This window comes from Chinchilla lanigera, unplaced genomic scaffold (genome assembly GCF_000276665.1).
Source record: "Chinchilla lanigera isolate Chin_1 unplaced genomic scaffold, ChiLan1.0 scaffold00012, whole genome shotgun sequence".
NCBI classification, from domain to species: Eukaryota; Metazoa; Chordata; class Mammalia; order Rodentia; family Chinchillidae; genus Chinchilla; species Chinchilla lanigera.
Window position 1 is genome coordinate 7927205 of NW_004955413.1, and position 19642 is coordinate 7946846.

The window sequence follows — 19642 nt, forward strand, 5'->3', positions numbered from 1 at the left end:
CTTGCCACCCCTTACATCTTTCCGCCCTTCCAAGGCCATCACAGAGGGTGGCTGATGAGTATACTTACGGGACATACATGTTGTGGTTGAAAGTTATTTTTCCTTGTGGTGTACATGTGAGCCCTTAACCAACTTTTCACTTCATGTGTGCTATATTTTCTAGAGGTCATCTATGAAGACACTTCCTCCTGAATATTAGGTAAGGAGTGATTCATCTTCAGTCAACTTTTCCTCTGGCATTTTTCAGTCCTGAAATATTTCATTACCCTCATTTTCATTGTTAGGAATTAATGATTGTGAGCTCCATTAAAATATAGACAGATTGTCCCCAACCTTAACTCCAGGAACTATGAGCTGGCTCAGTACCTTGAATAACAGAGAGTACTAAGTTTGGAACAACAGAAAGATGTTCTTTATTCCTGCATACAAAAGTGACTGCAGATATATGATGCTTTTTTTTTTTTTTTTTTTTTTTTTTTTTTTTTCAGTACTGGGGATCAAACTCACAACTTTACGCTTGCCAGGCAGGCACTTATGCCACTGAGCTATATCCCCAGCCCCTATATGATGCATTTTCTGGAAATTTCTTAAGTCTGTTCATCACCTCATTAATCAAGGTTAACTTCTTTCCAATTGTCCTGTTAGGATTATATAACCATCTCAAATGCCCAAAATTGTGACTGTGTTTTTTCTTTTTGTGCTGTTCCAATGAGTTGTCAAGATTGACCAGAACTGTTCAATGAATCCTATGTGGACCATCACTCCCTTTCTTTCTTTGTGTGATTCTTCACATGGGCCTTTGGCCCTTGGCAGCTAGTTCTAATTTTAACATAAAACTTAGGTATCCTGATGTTATGGCTTGTGTCTGGATAGCCCCACAAAACCTCGTGTGGTCATGAGGGATGGGCTTTGCAAAGACAGCTCATTAAAACTGGACCTCTTGTTTTCATGCCCTTACCTCAGGAAACAGAGTTACAGTGCTTCCAGCTCAACTTAGCCAAGTGCCATGGGTCTCACTTTGTAAACATCCTCAGCCCATGCAAGAAGAGGGCACAAAGATAGTGTGCATGCTATACCACACCTAGGGTGGGTAGCCTGCATACTTAATAGAAGGGAAGAAAAGAAACTCACTTTCCCATTTTTGCTCTTGTTGTTTTTGCTATTTTCTACGACTATGAACTGTTGCCCTCTGCCATATGCCACTCTGCCTTGAAGCCGGCTGATTATGAACTGAAACCTCCACAAACTGTGAGCTAAATAAACCTCTCCTCCTTTAACTTCAGTTGTTGGATATTTTGCCTCAGAAACAAGAACAGTAACTAGCACACCTGACTTGAAATCACAGGCAGAGTTATTACTGTGCCCCAAGATTTAACTACATACATGGCAATAATTCTTTCTTTTTACTTCTCATCTGTCTTGGAAGAATCTTCTGTGAATTCAAGGTATGTAAGTTCTGTGCTTTTGAAAAATGAAGGGAAATTCTATCCTCAGGTACCTCGACATGAATTGTTCCTCATATGCCACATACTTAGTGTACCAGTCCACACCAGCTGTCCTTGAAGAGGCAGTGGGCATGGGCAATGCGGGCAGCTAAAGCCAAGTTCTGGGAGGAGAATATGTGATGGGGTCACAAAGGCAAAAAGGAGAATCTTCTACTACTGAACTCATCTATTCTTGTGCTATAATCATATAGTGGTTGGGGACTAAAGCCAGACCCATGATGATACCCTTCATAAGAAGGATGACCCCAGCAATGAGGTGGTCAGCAACATCCTCGTCATCCTCACCCTGGACATCAGCAGTGACCTCTCCAACAAGGAGGTCAGCAGTATCAGAATCCCACTCCATGCCCAGGAAACCAACAAGGTCCACTCCAACAAGGAGTCCAACATCAACACCCCAATGACCCTCTTCATCCTGGAAACCAGGAGGGCCCACAGCAACAAGAAGGCCAGCTGCAACAGCCCAGGCATCCTCCTTGGCCTGGACACCAGCAGCAACCACCTCACTGAGAAGGTAACCAGCTGTGGTTTCCCTCATTGCCTCTTGGAAGGCCCCAGGGAACATTTCCACCTTCCCAAAGGGATAAAACACATAGTCCTCCCTAGGACATCAGCTTGATGATCTGAATGCAGCACCAGGTGGGATTTAAGGCCACTCTTCAGCAAATTCCCTAACTCCTAAAGTTATTAAAGTTCAATTTGACAATAAATTATCTGACATCAAGTTCAAGTTATATGGAAGCCCATTTTAAATTTTGATATTCAGATATTCTAGGTTAGAGCAGTGACGCCCCTTATTTTTAATAAGCTCTTCATGGTAGGACTGATTTTCAGGAACCCTGCTCCAAAATTTCCCTTGTCCACCAACTACTTTGCAGACTGGCATTGTTTAGAGGAAGTAATGCCGTGTTCTTCCCTTGGCCTTCTGTCTCCTTCAGAGTCGGTGACTTCCAATACCACATTTCCACCTGAGCACACTTCACTCAGGTCCATCTTACACTGCAGGTGTCAGGTTTAGTGTCATTCCTAAATGATATTGAAGCCTACGCTCTTAAACATCATCTTGAGTTTAAATGTTTACTTTAAAATTAATGTATGCTCAAGTTGAAAAATAAGCTAAATGAAGAGAAAGGGATGAGGCCAAAACTTGAAAGGCATATCTCATCCTACATTCCACATCTCCCCCCAAAAGCCACAATCACCATTTCCTTTATACATCTCCATGGAAACAGTTATATAAGCATGTCCATCCTTTTCTCCTACAAATTATGCTATAAAATATCCCTGTATGGCCCATTGTGCAAAATAAACTTTATGGAGAATCTTCAAATCAGCTCCAAGATATACAACTTTCTTATTTTTCTGTCTTCTTTCCCTCCTTCCTCCTTTCTTCTTTCCCTCCTTCTTTCCCCGCCCTTCCTTTCTTCCTTCTTTTCTTCTATTGTGTTTTATTTTCTTTATATAACATTTTTAAAAATTGTATAATATCCTATCATATAGCTCTACCACAATATTTAACCAAATTTATTGACACTTTAGTTAATTTTAATCTCACTTTTGTATTTAGATATTGTACTGATCCTCTTTGTAAACATGCACTTAGTAATTTTCTGTAGCAACAAAAAGATAAACAGTGTAAGAATAATCTTTATTTTCTCATTTTACACTGAAATATTTAGAATGCCTTATGTGATAGGTGCCTAAGAAGAACTAACAAACAGAAATTAAGAAGGAAAAGAAGGAGAAGGTTAGAACGGAGAGAGGTTTGGGTCTCATCTGCCTGGATTCAGGGATGCCAGTAAGGGATTAGGAACCTCTGGCATGTCACATCTCCTCTACAACCTTCCTGTATTTGTTTCAGAAAGTGAATGAGAAGCTGATGTCTGTGGGAGACCAGAGGCAAACTGAGGCCCAATTGGCCTCCTCTGTGAACACAAAGCAGGGCAACAGGCAGGGGGATGGTACATTCCAGGTTCTAAAGAAAAGTTCATACCGCTGAAATTAAGTTGTTTACCTGAGCATGTATTAATGGATAACATGAGGCAGATATCTTGTGTTACTTTACTTGCTTTTACTCATGTCTGGGTGAATAAAAGGAGGACAGCCAGAGGCTCTGAGTTCTCTGCCCTAGAGGCCAGAACCCCCTGACTACCTCATGGTAAAGTGACTCTACGTCTCTTTGTCATTCATCCTTGCTCTCTCCAGGAGTCAGGGAAAGAAACCAGTAGCAGGACTAAATCCCTACAAGCAGTGCCTTGGGTAGGGAAAGCTTGGAGGAGTGGGCTGGTTCTCCACAGGTGGTGGCTTGGCAGGGACCTGGGACTGAGGCAGACCAGGCCGGTCTCTGACAGATGTTCTTCCAACAATTAGACCATTTGAGCAATGCGTTCATAACAATATCATCAATATTCCAATAAAATATCAGCATGCAGTTTCTGACTGCTGTCTTCTACTCTTGGTGCTAGTGAATTTTGAATCTCAGAAGCACTGATGCAGTATTTAACATTGAGTAGTCCTTCTTGTGGTTGCTTTCCTAGTATTTAGGAGCAAGTCAGCTAAATTCTACAGGAAAGTGAAAATTTGAAAGATTATTTTCAAATACCTACTATTAGTGAAATTAACAGAAAATAGAACATATGTTAAAAAGTTGCCCACTCTAAAGAACCCTAACATTTCCAGTAGAGTGGAACCTGGTTTCTTGGGAGACGGAAGTAGTTGTAGGTCACTTCTCCATAAGACCATTGCCCTCTTTCCCTGTATTTTATCATTGCTCACTTTTTCTTTCCCTACATGTTCCACCATTCTTTATCTAGACTTGAGGGGGGTGGCCAGAAGAGGCAGCATAATCTAACTTAAGAGGTAGGAATTTGGAGTCCTTTACAGATGATATTAAGGTCTCTTTCTCTTTTTTTTTTTTTTTCAAACTTTGGACTTCTGTCAAGCTAGTAAAATAGAATTAGGATAGACAAAATTTTGTCTGAAAAAAATTATGCTTTATGAATTTCATCCAATTTCATGGACACATATTATTCACATATGTCTACATATCTCAACGAAGGTGAAACAGCATTTTTTATTTCCATGCAATTTTAAAATGTTGAATAATCCTAATTAGTTGAATGTCTTTTTCTTGTAAGGAGAAGATATAATTTGGGGTATAATCCAAAAGCCTATGGAATCTTCTAAAGTTATATTGAGAATAAAAAGACTTTATTTACACTTTGCTTACAAGAAAGTCTCTTCATGAGTGAAGACACACAAGACTGTGTATAAAAGGATAGAAAATAATATTCTAATTAAATAGAAATATAAAATGGACAGGAGTATATAAATACTTACTTTACAAAATAGACTTTAAGACTAAAAGTATAAGACAAAAAAGTCATTATGTGGTATTTCAGAAATCAGTTAAATAGGAGTATATGATGATTATAAATCCATGCATACCTAATGTCAGAACATCTGATTTTCTAAAACAAACACCCTTAGATCTATAAGGACTGATGAGCTGCAATACAACAATACTGAGAATCTTCAGCACCACAGTTCTCTCAATGGGCAGATCACTGAGACCCAAATAAATAAATAAAATAAACAAAGGATCATTGCAGTGAAATTATATTGCATGATGAAATGGCTATAGTGGAAGTTTACAAAACAGTGCATCCAACAGCTGCATACTAGATCATTCTTAGGCCAAAAAATAAATCCTAGGAAATGAAAAGAACAAAATTGTGTCCTGTATCTCTTTTTATTATGATGGAATAGAACTAGAAGTCAGTAACTGTGGAGGACTACCTAGGTGACCCTCCTTAAAAGACTTCCATTTTGGCTGAACCTGAACGTGTTTTCATGTATTGATATGTACAGAGCTGGCTAGCACTTTTCCATATCCCTTCAATTGGCTTTAAACAATGCATATTGGTTTAGCTCAGGTGTTGATGATAGTCTTTGGAGATGGCAGAAGTGTTTCCCCACCCCCTGCTGCTCCCTCCAGTGAGACAGAATGAGGTGGGCTGTGTGAGCCAATGCTCCATGCTGTCTGCTGGGATTGAGCCTTGGGGATAGAGGCTATGACTTCCTGGGGCTTGAAAGATTATACATCAGAGCTGAAGCACCAAGCCCAAAACACTAGGTACTATCTCAGTTGTGTTATGCAGATTACTCCTTCTGCATATCCTTCTCTCTGCATATGGCAGAGGGGATTTCAGGCCTCCTACATAGCCCAGCTCATGGCACTCACATATTTCCTGCTAATCTCACAGTCACTCATCCTCAAGCCACTCCCTTCTTCACAAATGAATAAAATCTGGATTCAGTCCTGTTGGTCTTTGTTCTGGACAGTCATCATTGTGGCAGGACTCAGGACCTCCTTGACTCCCTATCAGTTTGGATACATCATTGTGTCTTTATTTTATGCTGTGAGTTGCACTGGAAGTGGTAGATTAGAATTAACTCATTTCGATTCCAATAACCTTTCCATGGGATTACAAATATAAACTTCCTAGGACCCAACAAGGACCGGGAAGGACTCTCTATAAGTAACCAAAGCAATTTTAGAAACTTTGCAAATACATCAGGACTGAACAACATATTTTTGAATGACCAAGTTTTAAAAAAATTCAAAATAAGTGAGAATGGAAACACGTCATAATAATTCTTGGGGGATACACCAAAAAGAGCACTAAAAGAGAAGTTTATATGACTGGCTGCCCACATCAAATAATAGAAAAATTTGAAATAAGCAACCTAAAGATGCATCTCAAGTACCTAAAACAGTATGAACAAACCAAACCCCAAACTAATGGAAGGAAAGAACTGACAATGATCAGAGCAGAAATAAATGGAAGACTAAAAACACAATAGAAAATGTCAGTGAAACATGACTCAGTTTTGTAAAAGATTAAAAAAAATGGACAAACTATTAATGAGACTAAGGAAGAAAAAATAAATGCAAAGAAGTGAGATCAGAGTTGAAAGAGGGGACATGGCAACTACTAGCCCAGAGACACAAAGGGTCATTAAAGATTTGCATGAAAAATCATATGCTAATAAACTGAAGTGGACACATTTGATCTTCTGAATTTAAACCATGGGAGCATAAAAATCCTGAAAAGAGGAATCACAGGTACAGTGAGTCTGTACTAAGAATTCTCTATAAAAAATGAAAATAAAAAAATAAATCCATGACCAGATGGCTTCACTGGTGAATTTTACCAAACTTTTAAGGAGAAATCAAGGTTGATGTTCCAAAATCATCCCAAAGCATTGCAAATTCAGTCTATGAGGTTAGCATTGTCCTGTTACCAGAACCAGACAAGGAGGCAAGAAAGAAAGAAAACTATGGGCCGCTGTCATTGTTGAACATATATGAAAAAATCCTCAAAAAAATACTAGCAAGTTGAATTCAATATCACATAATAAAATCCTTCACCCGGGTTCAGTTGGTACATCTCATGGATGGAAGGATGGTTCATTTTATGTAAACTAGTAATCAAAACACATCACATCAAAAGAATGAAGGACAAAAACTTCATGATCATCTCAACAAATATAGAAAGGGAATTTGATAAAATTCAACATATTTTCATGATAAAGCCCTGAACAGATTAGGTAGAAAAAACATACCTCAGCATCCTAAGGGCTATATATGACAAACTCACAGCCAATATGGTACCACTGTATTTTAAGAACAAAGTTGCAACTGTATATACTCATTTTAACAGAGATAAAGTTAGCATCTACTGTTGTCCCAGTGGGTTTTTTTTTTTTGATATTATGAATAACCATTTTTTAAAGTTACTATAAATTCATTCAAATAAATCAATTTACACAAATACTTCATTTTAAAGAATTCTCTTTCAGAAATCCACAATTTCCTTATGTCTACTTCAGTGGGTTTTTTTTTTCCATTTTGTTTCATTTCGTTTCATTTGTTTTGTTTTGTTTTGTTTTGTTTTAGGTTTTTCTCCGGTACCAGGAACCGAACTCACGACCTTGCGCTTGCCAGGCAAGCGCTTTTGCCGCTGAGCTAAATCCCCAGCCCTTGTTTTGTTTTGTTTTGTTTGAGGCCGGATTTCACTATGTGTTTCAGCCTGGCTGTGAATTCACTATGTAGCCCAGGTTGTCCTCAAACTTTCAGCAATCCTTCTGCCTCAGCCTCCCCAGTGCTGGGATTGCAGGTGTGCACCATCATGCCTGGCACTACTTTAGTTTTATCTTATATTTGTTTTCCCTCTTCCTTACTCAGGACTGATCAGTAATTCTGACTCAGAACCAAAAAAATACTTTCATTTTTCCTTAGCAAATACAAATCCATCATACCTCATGGTCTCACTTTTTAGAAGCATATTTTTTGTATAGTTGTTTTTCTTACATTTTCCATTTTGAAATTCCATACATAAATTGTAACACTTATTTCCTAATAAATTTAACTGTATGAAGTATGTACTTTGTTACAATACAGTTATTTAATATGTCATGGATGTGATTGTTAGCACACCTTTTAGTTTTTCACTGTTCTCTAGTAACAAGACAAAAATAGTTAAATTAATGTTAGGAATTAATGTTTTTCATGGAATATATTGAAATGGTCAGCAATGGAAGAAATATTCATGGATTTTGTTTTCATCTTTTCATCCATATATTTTTTTCACAACAGAAATACAGTAACTGTATAATTAAAATTGTTTGCCACAAAAGTATTTATGACTAGTGGAATGAGGGGTCTGAATTTGACCCCTACTTTCATGTTCACTCCTGATACTAAATGCTTTGAGATCTAGTAAATTAGGGCGCTGATCATGACAGATGGAAGATTATCATCTCTAAATTCAGAGACTTCAGACAGTTCCATTCTCCAGTCTCCTTTTGGTCTCCTGACTGGGGCTATAATTTGTTCTCAAACTGCATTTTGGCACAAACAAGAAAGTGAAAACAATGAAAGGAAAGCTTCTCATATTTGTCCCCGAGAACTTTAGACTTCATTGTTTGACTACTCTTTTGAATATGGAAAATTATCATCTGTGGTTCTCCATAAAAGAAAAGAAACATTTGCTAAGATGGAAATAAAATATCTCTAGAATGGAAATTACTTGCTAAAGCGTTTAAAATATGATATTTTTATTACATAAAAACTGATGTGACCCTATTTATTCTACAATAGACTGTGTTTTAAAAAATAAAATTAAATACTAACGGAAATAGTGAATAATTACATATCAATCCGTTTGTTCTTTAGTAATATTTTAATTAAATATGCAAATTCATTATAAAATCTTGGAATTTTCTCTCTGAAAAGAAGCCAGATCTACCAGAGGACACTTGCACTGCGGTACTGACTGTGGGATTCACGACTCCTGTGACAGGGGAGAACACAGGACACTTGCTTCGGTGACTTCATTCTCATCACCTCAGCTCCTGAATGTGTTCCTTGACGGTGACACAACTCATTTCCATGAGAGTTCCTTTCTGATCTTTGTAGCACTGGCAAAATTGGAAGAATGATATTTTGCCTGACCTTTGACTGGAGTTTTTATGTATTTTTAAATCTACCACTCATTTGCCTTATCTTGCTTGATGATAGTCTTTCCAATAGGCAATATGAAGACTTAGCTGACTGCTACTGGTATTTTCCTGGGGTTCCTTAACTGTGACAGGGCTCCCTTAGTTTTGTATGAAGCAGAAGGCATCCTGGGAAGGAGGAAGAAGAAGTATTTTAGAATTAGAAGAAAAAAAATGCAGTGCTATCTTTAAGATATTTGTATATGCTATGGTTTCCAGTTTCTTTTTACAATATGATAAAATAAATCTCTGGAAAAGGATTTTAACTCAGGTGTTATAAAATGTATACTGAGAAGAACAATACAATTTTAGAAATTTCTTTGATCAAAGAAAAATTCATAAATTAGCCCCCCGTGACTTTCTGAGTTTAACAGCAGATACTTTAAGCATGAGACTTCATCAGGAAAGTCAGAAATTTTGCCTCTGCTTTGAGTGACTTTGGCAAATTGAGAGGATTTATTGGCTGTAAACATTTCAGTGGGCCTTTGTAAATATAATCCAGTCCCAAGTCTTGACAGGATTTGGCCTGAAGGCTGAGCTTAATCAGGCTTTAATACTCAGATACTCTTTTTGTGAAGAAGTTGCCTGTTCCACCTCTGTGAGCCTCTGAGTTTATAGACTTCCTAGTCATTTTTGCTTATATTCATAAGTTAGGCAATTATTTTCTGAGTTCAATTTTTAAAAATTGTCAAATACAGCACTAATATTTTTCAGTTAAAATCTTCTCTCTCTGGATTAACAAAATCCTCACATACATGATGTATTTTCCAAGTAATCTTTTATGATTGTATACCGAATGTTTTTGCACTTCTTAATTTGATTGCCAGCAACCAATAATATGTCCTCTTGCTCATTAACAGTGAAAAAAAACTCAAGGCAATTTAGAAAATATTTCAATTGAAGTATAAATGGAACACAATAAGACTTTGTGAGAAATTGCTAAAGATTCTTGGAGGAAAATGTACTTTAGTATTTTTAGATTGGATATGTCATGGAAAAGAAAGGAATGAATGTTAACATCCTAATATTTATCTCATTAAAGTAGAAAAATACAGCAAACATACTCGAAGAAAGTCAAGATATAGTAAATAGTATAAATAAGAAATTAATGAAATTATAATTTGATAGTAGCATATAGGAATACCTTAATATTCCTATATATTCCTATATATTACTATCCTATATATATTACTATAGCAATTTTAAATATAATAGATTAATGAAAGGTAATAAATATGTTTTAAAAGATTAGCCATATTGTACTTAGTAGAGTGATAAAATTGGTAAACTTATGGTGAAATAAATCATGAAAAAATAGCAAATAGCAATATTAAATATTGGAAGAAGTTATCTGTAGGTATTAAAAACAGTAAGAAGACATTTTTAAAAAATTATATAGTATAACTATGAAAAATTGAGAAATATCTAGAAAGTCAAAAGCAAGAGACATAAGCAACATAATAGGTCTAGAACAAAATTATGCAAATGTGCCAAAAATTAATTACGTATTAAAAATGTGAATAGCATTTTTATCATAATAATTCCCAAAAAAACCTCAAAAGTGAAATTCTAGTATAATACATAAATTATGAATACTCATCCCATTAATATTGCTCACCATAAATTGATCTATTTTCTTGCAGCATAAGTAATTTACAGAAATTCTATTGATCAAATTTAACAAAATGCAAAATAATATGTACCATATTATTCCTTTTATATACAATTTAAAACCATACAAAACCACCTAGTGTTCAGGGATACCTAGTAAAATGTAAAAGATATAAAATAAGACAGCAATTGCAATTACTAAACAATTCTTAAGGAGGTTTCCAGTCAGAAATGAAAATGTCAAGGGCTCTTACGTTTTACAAATTCTACTCTGATGACTGGGAAGGTTTTTACATTAGTGTATACTTCCAAATAGAGCACATAGTCTTAACTAAATGCTCTGTGTATGTTATATATCAAAAGAAACAAGAAAAGAAATATTTCTCAACAAATGTTTTGAGGCTAGAAAATCCTAACAGCAAATCTGATAAGTACAATGTGAGAAGTAAAAATAAAATCTCTACACTCCTTATAAACAGAGATGCAAATATTTTAACACAATACTGCAAATCAAACCAAGGAATGCTAGAGAAGTGTAATACATCATGCTCAAGATAGATTTATCTCAGTATTGTAAGCTTTCTTGAATGCTAGAAAATTAATATGACAAAATATTAGGTTGTAAGGCATATGTAGTAGAGAAACTCATGGAGCATAAATAAAAATCAACAAAATAGGACATCTGAGTAGAAAATTTTAATACAAAAGCAAATCCACAAATCTACAGGGAACTTTTTAATTCTTTTTTTTTAGGAAACTTCATTCTCAATAAAGGTGGAATATTGCATGCATTTTTTCAGAACCAAGGGTAATATATATATAGGAATGCACACCATCAACTTTTCAATTTGACATTAAACTCTGAGTCCTGACTGGAACCCTCATTAACAATTGTTTGATAACTGCTATCGTGTTTTATTTTATATCATTTACACTTTAGTAGGTACCTCTAAACACTAGGTTAGCTTTGTGTGGTTATAAAAGGAATGATACTGTACATATTACTTTGCATTCTTCAGCTACTGCATAATGCATGAAAAACAATCCTTTGTATACTGTTAGCATGCAAAGTCATATGAGGATATCAGGATACTTTAAGTAAAGAATAGGAAAATATTAAATGTCTATATCTCATATGATTATTTCTATAATCTATGGAAAGGGCAATCCTTTCCTCATCTCCTATTCTTACATTTTACTGCCTTTTTCTTTTCAATTCAGACTTCTAAAAAAAATCTTTCTCTGGTTTTCTTGTGGAATCTGTTCTTCTCCCATAGAAATGAAACACCATTTTTCTTTGGTCTGCCTTTCTAAAGTGCTCTTTTATGGAAATACACCAGTCATTTGTAAGGGCAAACTATAAATCTTTATCAAATACTATGTCACAGATTCCATAGCTATGATATTTTTTCATGTGCCAGCACTGTCTTGTCTGTCAGGTGATGTATTTGTGCAGATTCTTGGTGATAACTCTTTCTAGGTAACCAGGAAGAACATTTCATTTGCTCAAATAATAAAAAGGCGTAAAGAATTTCTTCAGGCTTGGGCCAAAAGTGTAAGTGAAAAGCCGTATACCACGTATCTAAATAAAGTCATAAAAGCTAGAATTATGTTTATAGGAAATATTCTATCTTAACAGTTATACTATCAAAATAATAAAAGGGAAAATAACTTCATTAGTATTTTAAACTATGAAATTTGCAAATCATCAAAAATGATACAATTAAATTACTTTGTGTGTCTGAGTGTTTTATAGTTCACCTAGCAAATCTTACATGAATAAGTTACATTTATAGTTCATATCTAGATTTATAAGCAAATTAACTATTTATTGCACTATCATCAGGATAAAAATAGCATTCTGTTTACATGAATGTTGAGTTAGGTCATCTATTTGCATGTCCACATATTCAGAATTTTTCTGATTTGTTTTCTTTCCCTAGGGTTGTTAGAGGGTGGACAAACTTTGCCCTTCATAATAAATATCTTTTTTTCCCTTTGGTTATAAAGTTCGAAACTTATGGCAGAATGTCGTTCTATATCTTGTAGTTGTTCTTGATATATCAAATTCATTTTTGTTCATGTCTATGTTTGGAGAGCAATGTGAGGGGGAAAGCAATAAAACCAGCAAGGATTTGATGTCTGGGGAGCATGGAAGGGAGCCCCGGCGAATGGTGAATAGCGGCGGTGTAGAAGACTAGTGCTCTGTGCATGAATTTTTCTCTATTCCCAGGACTGACCACGTGATGCCTCCATGCACAGGAAATTAATGACTTTTTGAAATAAGTCAGCCCTGTCTTTGCATGTTTCATAAATGGTCAGTGATAATCCTGATAAACACTGATGCTTAATTTAGCTGAATATTTTATCAACCAGATCTCTATACACCTTAGAACTTCAGCTAGTAGAACTGAAATTTCTGCCACTGAAGCAAGGCAAAAGCATAAAACAGTGAAAGAGAATCTATCCTGATTTGCATGTTAGCAAATATGAATATAATTTTGTTTCATAATCATCTATGAAATATATTTCAGTTTGTCTTAGGGAACTAAAACTCTTGAATAAGGCTTGACAGAAAAATTCGAGATAAAAAGATTTCACCAGATCTATCTTCATAATAAATACAAACCTTGGAGATTTTGACTTGGCATTAGACAGACGGTTAAAGAAGGCACAAGAGGAACAGGAGGTGGACAGACTTGGCCGTACATTTAAAGACTCTGGTGACACTTCAGATCAGCAGGTAACCATCAGTGGTATTTGATTTTGAATTTTCTCAGTTTGGACATGGAAAGTGGCCTGCAAAGCCTCCTCAACCTCCTGATAGTTGTGCAGTTCATAACTGGGAACTTGAGCAATGGATTTATAGTGCTGATAAATCTCATTGACTGGGTCAATAAACGAAAGCTCTCATCAGTTGATCAAATCCTCATCATCCTGGCAATTTCCAGAATTGGAGTGATCTGCGAAATATTAGTAAGTTTGTTAAAACCTCTTCATTATTCATTTTCAACTGTGGATAGAGAAGCAATAAAAATCGCTACGTTTACCTGGGTAGTTTTCCATCATTTCAGTCTCTGGCTTGCTACAATCCTCAGCATTTTTTATTTGCTCAAAATAGCCAGTTTCTCCAGGCCTATTTTTCTCTACCTCAAGTGGAGAGTAAAAAAAGTGATTCTGATAATACTGCTAGGAACCTTGCTGTTCTTGTTTTTGAATATGATACAAATAAACACACATATTGAAGACTGGAAACATGGACGTGAAAGAAACACAACTCGGAATTCCACAGTGAGTGACTCTGCATCGTTATCAAAGCTCATCATATTCAACATGACCATGTTCTCCCTCACACCGTTTCTCGTGGCCCTGATCTCTTCTCTGCTGCTTATCATCTCCCTATGGAAACATCTCCAGAAGATGCAGCTCAACTGCAAAGGACACAGAGATCCCAGGACCAAGGCCCATATCGATGCCTTGAAAATTGTGGTCTCTTTCCTCCTACTCTACACCAGTTACTTTCTGTCTCTCTTCCTGTCATGGGTTTTTCAGATGCCTCAGAGTGGCCTGGTCCATGCACTTTCCCTGACTATTTCACTCATCTATCCTTCAGGCCATTCACTTATCCTGATTCTGGGGAACTCTAAGATGAGGCAGGCTTTTCTTTTTGTGCTGAGTCAGTTAAAGTGTGGGACAAAGGATAAGGATCAAAGGATCACAACTCTATAAGCCATTCCAGCCATATGTTCTAAATCTTTTAAAAATAAACTATTTCAAAGATAGTTTATTTTTCCTCTCAGTTTCTTTCATTGTGAAAATCACTGTGAAATTTTTAAATGAATATCTGTAATGTATAGCATCTTTGTTGTGTACATTTTTATATTATTGACAATTTAAAGCTTAAACTGAAAGGTCCCCTTACCTCTTGAAAATATCTGCTCTAGCCAACATTTTCTTAATTATGAACCCCAGCCTTTTGACTATTTATGGCCCTTCATTTCTAAACCACTCATTGAGAATGGATATTTGGGATAATTATTTTAATGTCTTATATACTTCTAATTACTTAGTGGATTAAGGATAACCAGAAGTTATTTAGAATAGAAATAGAAAAATCTTAGATTTTTGGCTTTTGCTAGCACTAATAATATGGGAACACTGAGAGGATCGAGTAGTTTAGTTTCAATAGTTGCAATGTAAAACAATAACTTTATTGATAATTATATTGGAAATATGTTCAAGGATATTTTAAGTAAATATTGTCTAGGTGTAATTTACCTTAGTTAGTGTGTCAATGTGTGCACTTTTGGTTATCATATCAATGACCTTTGCAGTCCATTTTCCCTTTGCCATCTCATGCACCAGGACAACTACTTACTTGGTTTTGGTGACTGTATCTCCTTTTGTTAGGCATGGTTTATACCTGAGTGGTATTTGCAGTAGAATTCCTGAGTACAGTAAGATATACAACATTTCAGAAAATTTTTTTACTTGTTGAAGACCTTTTTTTGTGTGTGTGCTTTAGTCTTCATGTAACTTGTTTTATGAATTTGCCTAATATTTGATTTGGTTCATTGTTTTTTGTAGTTTCTTTTTCTTAAGTCTGGTGTGTGTGTGTGTGTGTGTGTGTGTGTGTGTGTGTGTGTGTAGTATGGATATTTATCAGATACAAGTTTTGTACATATTATCTAAAATCCAGTGGCTTGTCATTTCTTTTCTTTCTTGAAGTATCTTTCAAAGAGTAAGGTAATCGTTTATGATAACTTTAAAAAGTTTTATAGTAAGTTTCAGGCTTTATGTGTAAGAAGGTAACTCATTCCAAATAGAATTTCATTTGCAATATGAAGTCAGGACTGAGGTTCATTTTCAAAGTTCAGAGATCCATTTATTTTTCAGCACTGTTTCTTAAAAAGTTTATCCTCACTCATTATTTCAACACTGTGTTGAACCATTTGATCATCTTTGGGTAGATTTATTTCTGGTTCTTTTGATTTGTATGTCTACACTGATGTAGATTAAATACTTTTTTGATTACTTCAGTTTAATACTACATCTTGAAATACAATAGCTTTCCAACATTGCTTGTTTTTTCTAGACTGTTCAGTTTTTTTTTGTTCCTCTGGTCTTTTCTATACATTTTAGATGTTATCATTTCCCTTTAAAAAACCTCCTGGAATGTTGATTGGTGTTGTTCTGAGCATCTAGTTATGCACTGGGAGTAACCAAATCCTTGACAATATCGAGCATATCAACACATGAGCATTTCATATCTTTTAATATGTTTGGGTCCATTGTAGCTTTAAAGATACAATTTTTAATCATAGTTTGTTATGTTCTCATGTTTGTGTGGCTACAATAAATGGTACTTTTAGAAATTCTAAATTCTAACTGTTTCTGGTGTACAGAATCACAATCAAGTTTTGAGTGACATGTTTTATTCTCTAGGACCTTGTCATATTGTCTTGTTAGTTCTAGTAATAAACGTTGGAGATCACTTGAGATTTTGTATATTTAGTCATGTTATCTATAAACGAAGATATTTTGTTTTCCCCCTTGCCATCTTCATACTTTTAGTTTTTTGCTTTATTTTTAAGACAGTATACTCTCAGACACTGATGAGTATAAGTGATGAAAGCACAAATTCCTTCCTTGTACCCAATAGGATAAAACATCCAGTTTTACATCATTAATACGATGTTACCTATGTATTTTTCAAAAACGCTCTTAATCAGTTTTAGAGTTTCCATTTATTCCTAGTTTGAGAGTTTTTTTTGACTGGGTGCTGAACTATGGCAATTTTTACTCACCTGTTGAACTTATTATGAGATTTTTCTACTCCATTTTGTGAATATGGTAAATTGCATTGATTTACTTTTAATGCTGATTCAGGCTTATGCTTCTAAGATAAATTTTATTTGGCCCACGCTGTTATTTTCTTTTCAGTATTTTCTCTGGTTTTGTTATCAGATTATTTGTAATGTACTGCACTACATTCCAGAAATCATTAACCGGAATAGATCTGTTTCTTCTTCTAGTTTATATTCAGACCTTGTTATTAAAAATCTCTTCCCTTTAGTTGGAATTCTACTGTTGGGGTCAAAGTTATTGAAGCTCTTCTTGGAGTTGGGATCTCCAAGAACATTCATTTCTAGCAACACAAAATCAGTGCTACTCAGGGTATCCAGCATGGGAGACTGGACTACATGATCAGGAAGGGGAACCAGGCCTTGTTGACCTCTCCTAAGAACAGGAGCAGAGATAGAAGGCTGCCCCCTCCCTCGTTTGCATGCAGAAATGCTCGCTCACAAATCCCCAGGGTAGAACAACATCATCAGCTGAGGGCTAAACAAGGAAAATTATGCATCTGGGTTTGAGTTTATTCGTTAATCACTGATAGTTTCTTGAACCTTGAATTGCGTGATTGCTACACTTCCTTGTTTTACTAATAAAAATGGTACTTTCCAGACCTTATTTTCTCGTCAAAGGAGCCCCCTGGCACCCCTTGCTTGAAAATTTGTTTCTGTCTCTTTTATTCCTCATCATACGCCCTAAATCAGTTTGTAGGCCGGCTCCTGCAATCCAGACTTTCCTTCTGAGACGGAGGAGGGAGATGGGGTGAGCAATGAAAAGAATAGCTTGCCAGCCCAGAGCTTTGGGGCAGTGGCATTCTGTTTTTTTCTCCGGCTGCCTACACAGTGTTCATCATTTTCAAGGGTCATTAAATTAAGTGTTGGATGTGGAAGGTTCTCCTAAATATCTGCATGTATGTTCATTTTGCTCAGCTTTTCCATGACCAAGAGAAAATGAGCACACACTTGTGAAAATATTCAACATAGAAACTAAAGGTGTGTTTCTCTAAAGCCCCAGACCAGGGCTAGACTGTGGCTCAGCTTTAAAAATTGTAGAGGTAGACCTAGTTTGGTGAGCACTGTGAAGAAAAATTGGGAACACAGCTACTGTCTTGTGAGGACAAGGTTCCGTGTCCAGGTGTGACAGATCAAGGCTTTTAGAAAACAAAACCTTAAATTTCATGTCTGAAACAAACAAGCCTACAAGAAAATCCTGCAGGTCCTTTTGCTAGCATTTGGAGAACTCAAAGCAAGAAGGCGAAGGAAGCAAAACTATATTCTACCAACCTGCACTGTAAAGGTTAATTATAACAGGAACTATTTATTAGTGTTTTCTTCAGACCAAACTTACTGTGTATGCCTGATTATCATTGTCATCTCACTTATGCAGAAGGGATAACTGAGCTCAGGCTAAGGTTTGTACAAAGGTCATCAGCGTCCAGGAGCCAGCTAGGCCCAGGGCCTGTGTTCTTCCTACTGTACCTCAATGCTTCCTCACTGTGTCATAGAAAGTGGGAGAGAATGTGATTCAGAGAATGAACAGCAGTGCTTAAATTAGGACATGGCCAAGGTGCAACTTTTACTGAGCTTTAACTGATGGGGTGAGATGTATTCTTTTCCTAAAGAAATGAGTTTTTAAATTTTAAGTCATAGGCACAATCCCATAGGCTTCTCATATCTTGTTTCTTTCTCCCTTTCTTAAGAAGATGCTCACATGCATTTGTTCTTTTATTCTGCAGTCATGAACACAGCTCATGCACATTTCCTTCCGCATCCTTACATGTGTGACTATGGGAAGCATACTAACATTAACTACTCTTGAAGATGCCCTTTTAAAAAAGAATCGAGATGTTTTATGTACATGCACCACCTCCCCACAAAGGATGTAGTCATTATGTGATGCAAATGTGTAGTAAAAACTGAGAAAAAAATTTATGATATATTATATGGATGTACCAATTCCTCATGGTGAATGTAATTGTGTACTGAAAACATGTACTAATAAAAACTTTTAAAAATTAAAAAAATAAATGGGCTGAACTTTATTTCTTCTAGTCTCAGTGGATACATAATTCTAGAAAGCTGAGAGGGAGACTGATCAAAGAGATGTCATCAAAACATGAATCTATGAATTCTTCCTGTGTTTTTGGTCTCTGCCTAAGAGAGACTCCCACATGCTCCATGTAGAGCTTGGATTACCTTGTTAGATGCTTAGGGCTGAAGGAGGCCCTGCTCTCTGTCCCTAGGAGAAAGGAGGTGGTTGCAATCACAGTTCACCATTATCTCATAAACATCAGAAGTTGACACTTCTTTTGCATTCACAGACAAATATAATAATAGCTTCTTTCAAATGAGATACAAATCATCATAAATATACTTCTTAAAGATATGCAAAAGGCAGAGAAACACACATTCTTAAATTGGAGATTTACTTCAAGTGATTAATTCACTTTTCCTTAAGGTGCACATTATATTTTCTTCTTAACAGGGAACTTTTTTTGCTCTTGTTTAAGAACATTGGTGGAAGCCGGGTGTGGAGGAGCTCACCTGTAATCCCAGCACTCAGGAGACTGAGGCAGGAGGATCATTGTGAGTTCGAGACCAGCCTGGGCTATAAAATGAGTTCAAGGCCAGCATGAACTGCATAGCAAGACCCTGTCTCAAAAAGAAAAAAAAAAAAAAAGAACATCGGTAGTACACTATGATATAAATGCATTTTATTATTTCAGGATGCACAGTTACTAAGGCTAAATCCTGAATATTGCTATTTGTGATGGATTATATTTTTCAAAGAATGAGCACTGCAGTTTCTCTCCTGTCATGATAGCTTTTTACTAGGGGACCTGGTGTCTTGTCTGTAAGGTTTGAGATCTTTTTCATCCTTGTTGGACCTGGTAGCACTTTGTAACTGGCTTAACTTATGGAGTTTGTCAAAAGTGATACTCTTTGACTTTTGAGTATAGATCATATATATGTCATGTGATTTTATTTTATTTTTTTTTATTTTAAAAATAAAAGGAGGAAAACATTAACAGACAGACAACATTTTACAAAATAGCAAAAGAATAGTACAGACAGTACAGAGTTACAAACAAAGTGGTAGGAAATTAACAA

General features: G+C 35.9%; 1 protein-coding gene across 1 annotated transcript; it reads left to right on the forward strand.

The window, feature by feature from the left end:
• The first annotated feature begins 13460 nt into the window (after nt 1-13460).
• Nucleotides 13461-14408, forward strand: LOC102022181 (taste receptor type 2 member 13-like). Its single transcript, XM_013511293.1, has one exon. It carries the CDS (start codon nt 13467-13469, stop codon nt 14406-14408), a length of 942 nt encoding a protein of 313 aa, XP_013366747.1. The 5' UTR covers nt 13461-13466.
• Nucleotides 14409-19642: the final 5234 nt, after the last annotated feature.

What these genes read in the sequence shown, in the direction of transcription:
- LOC102022181 (XM_013511293.1), top strand. Translation starts at nt 13,467, where the DNA reads ATGGAAAGTGGCCTGCAAAGCCTCCTCAACCTCCTGATAGTTGTGCAG.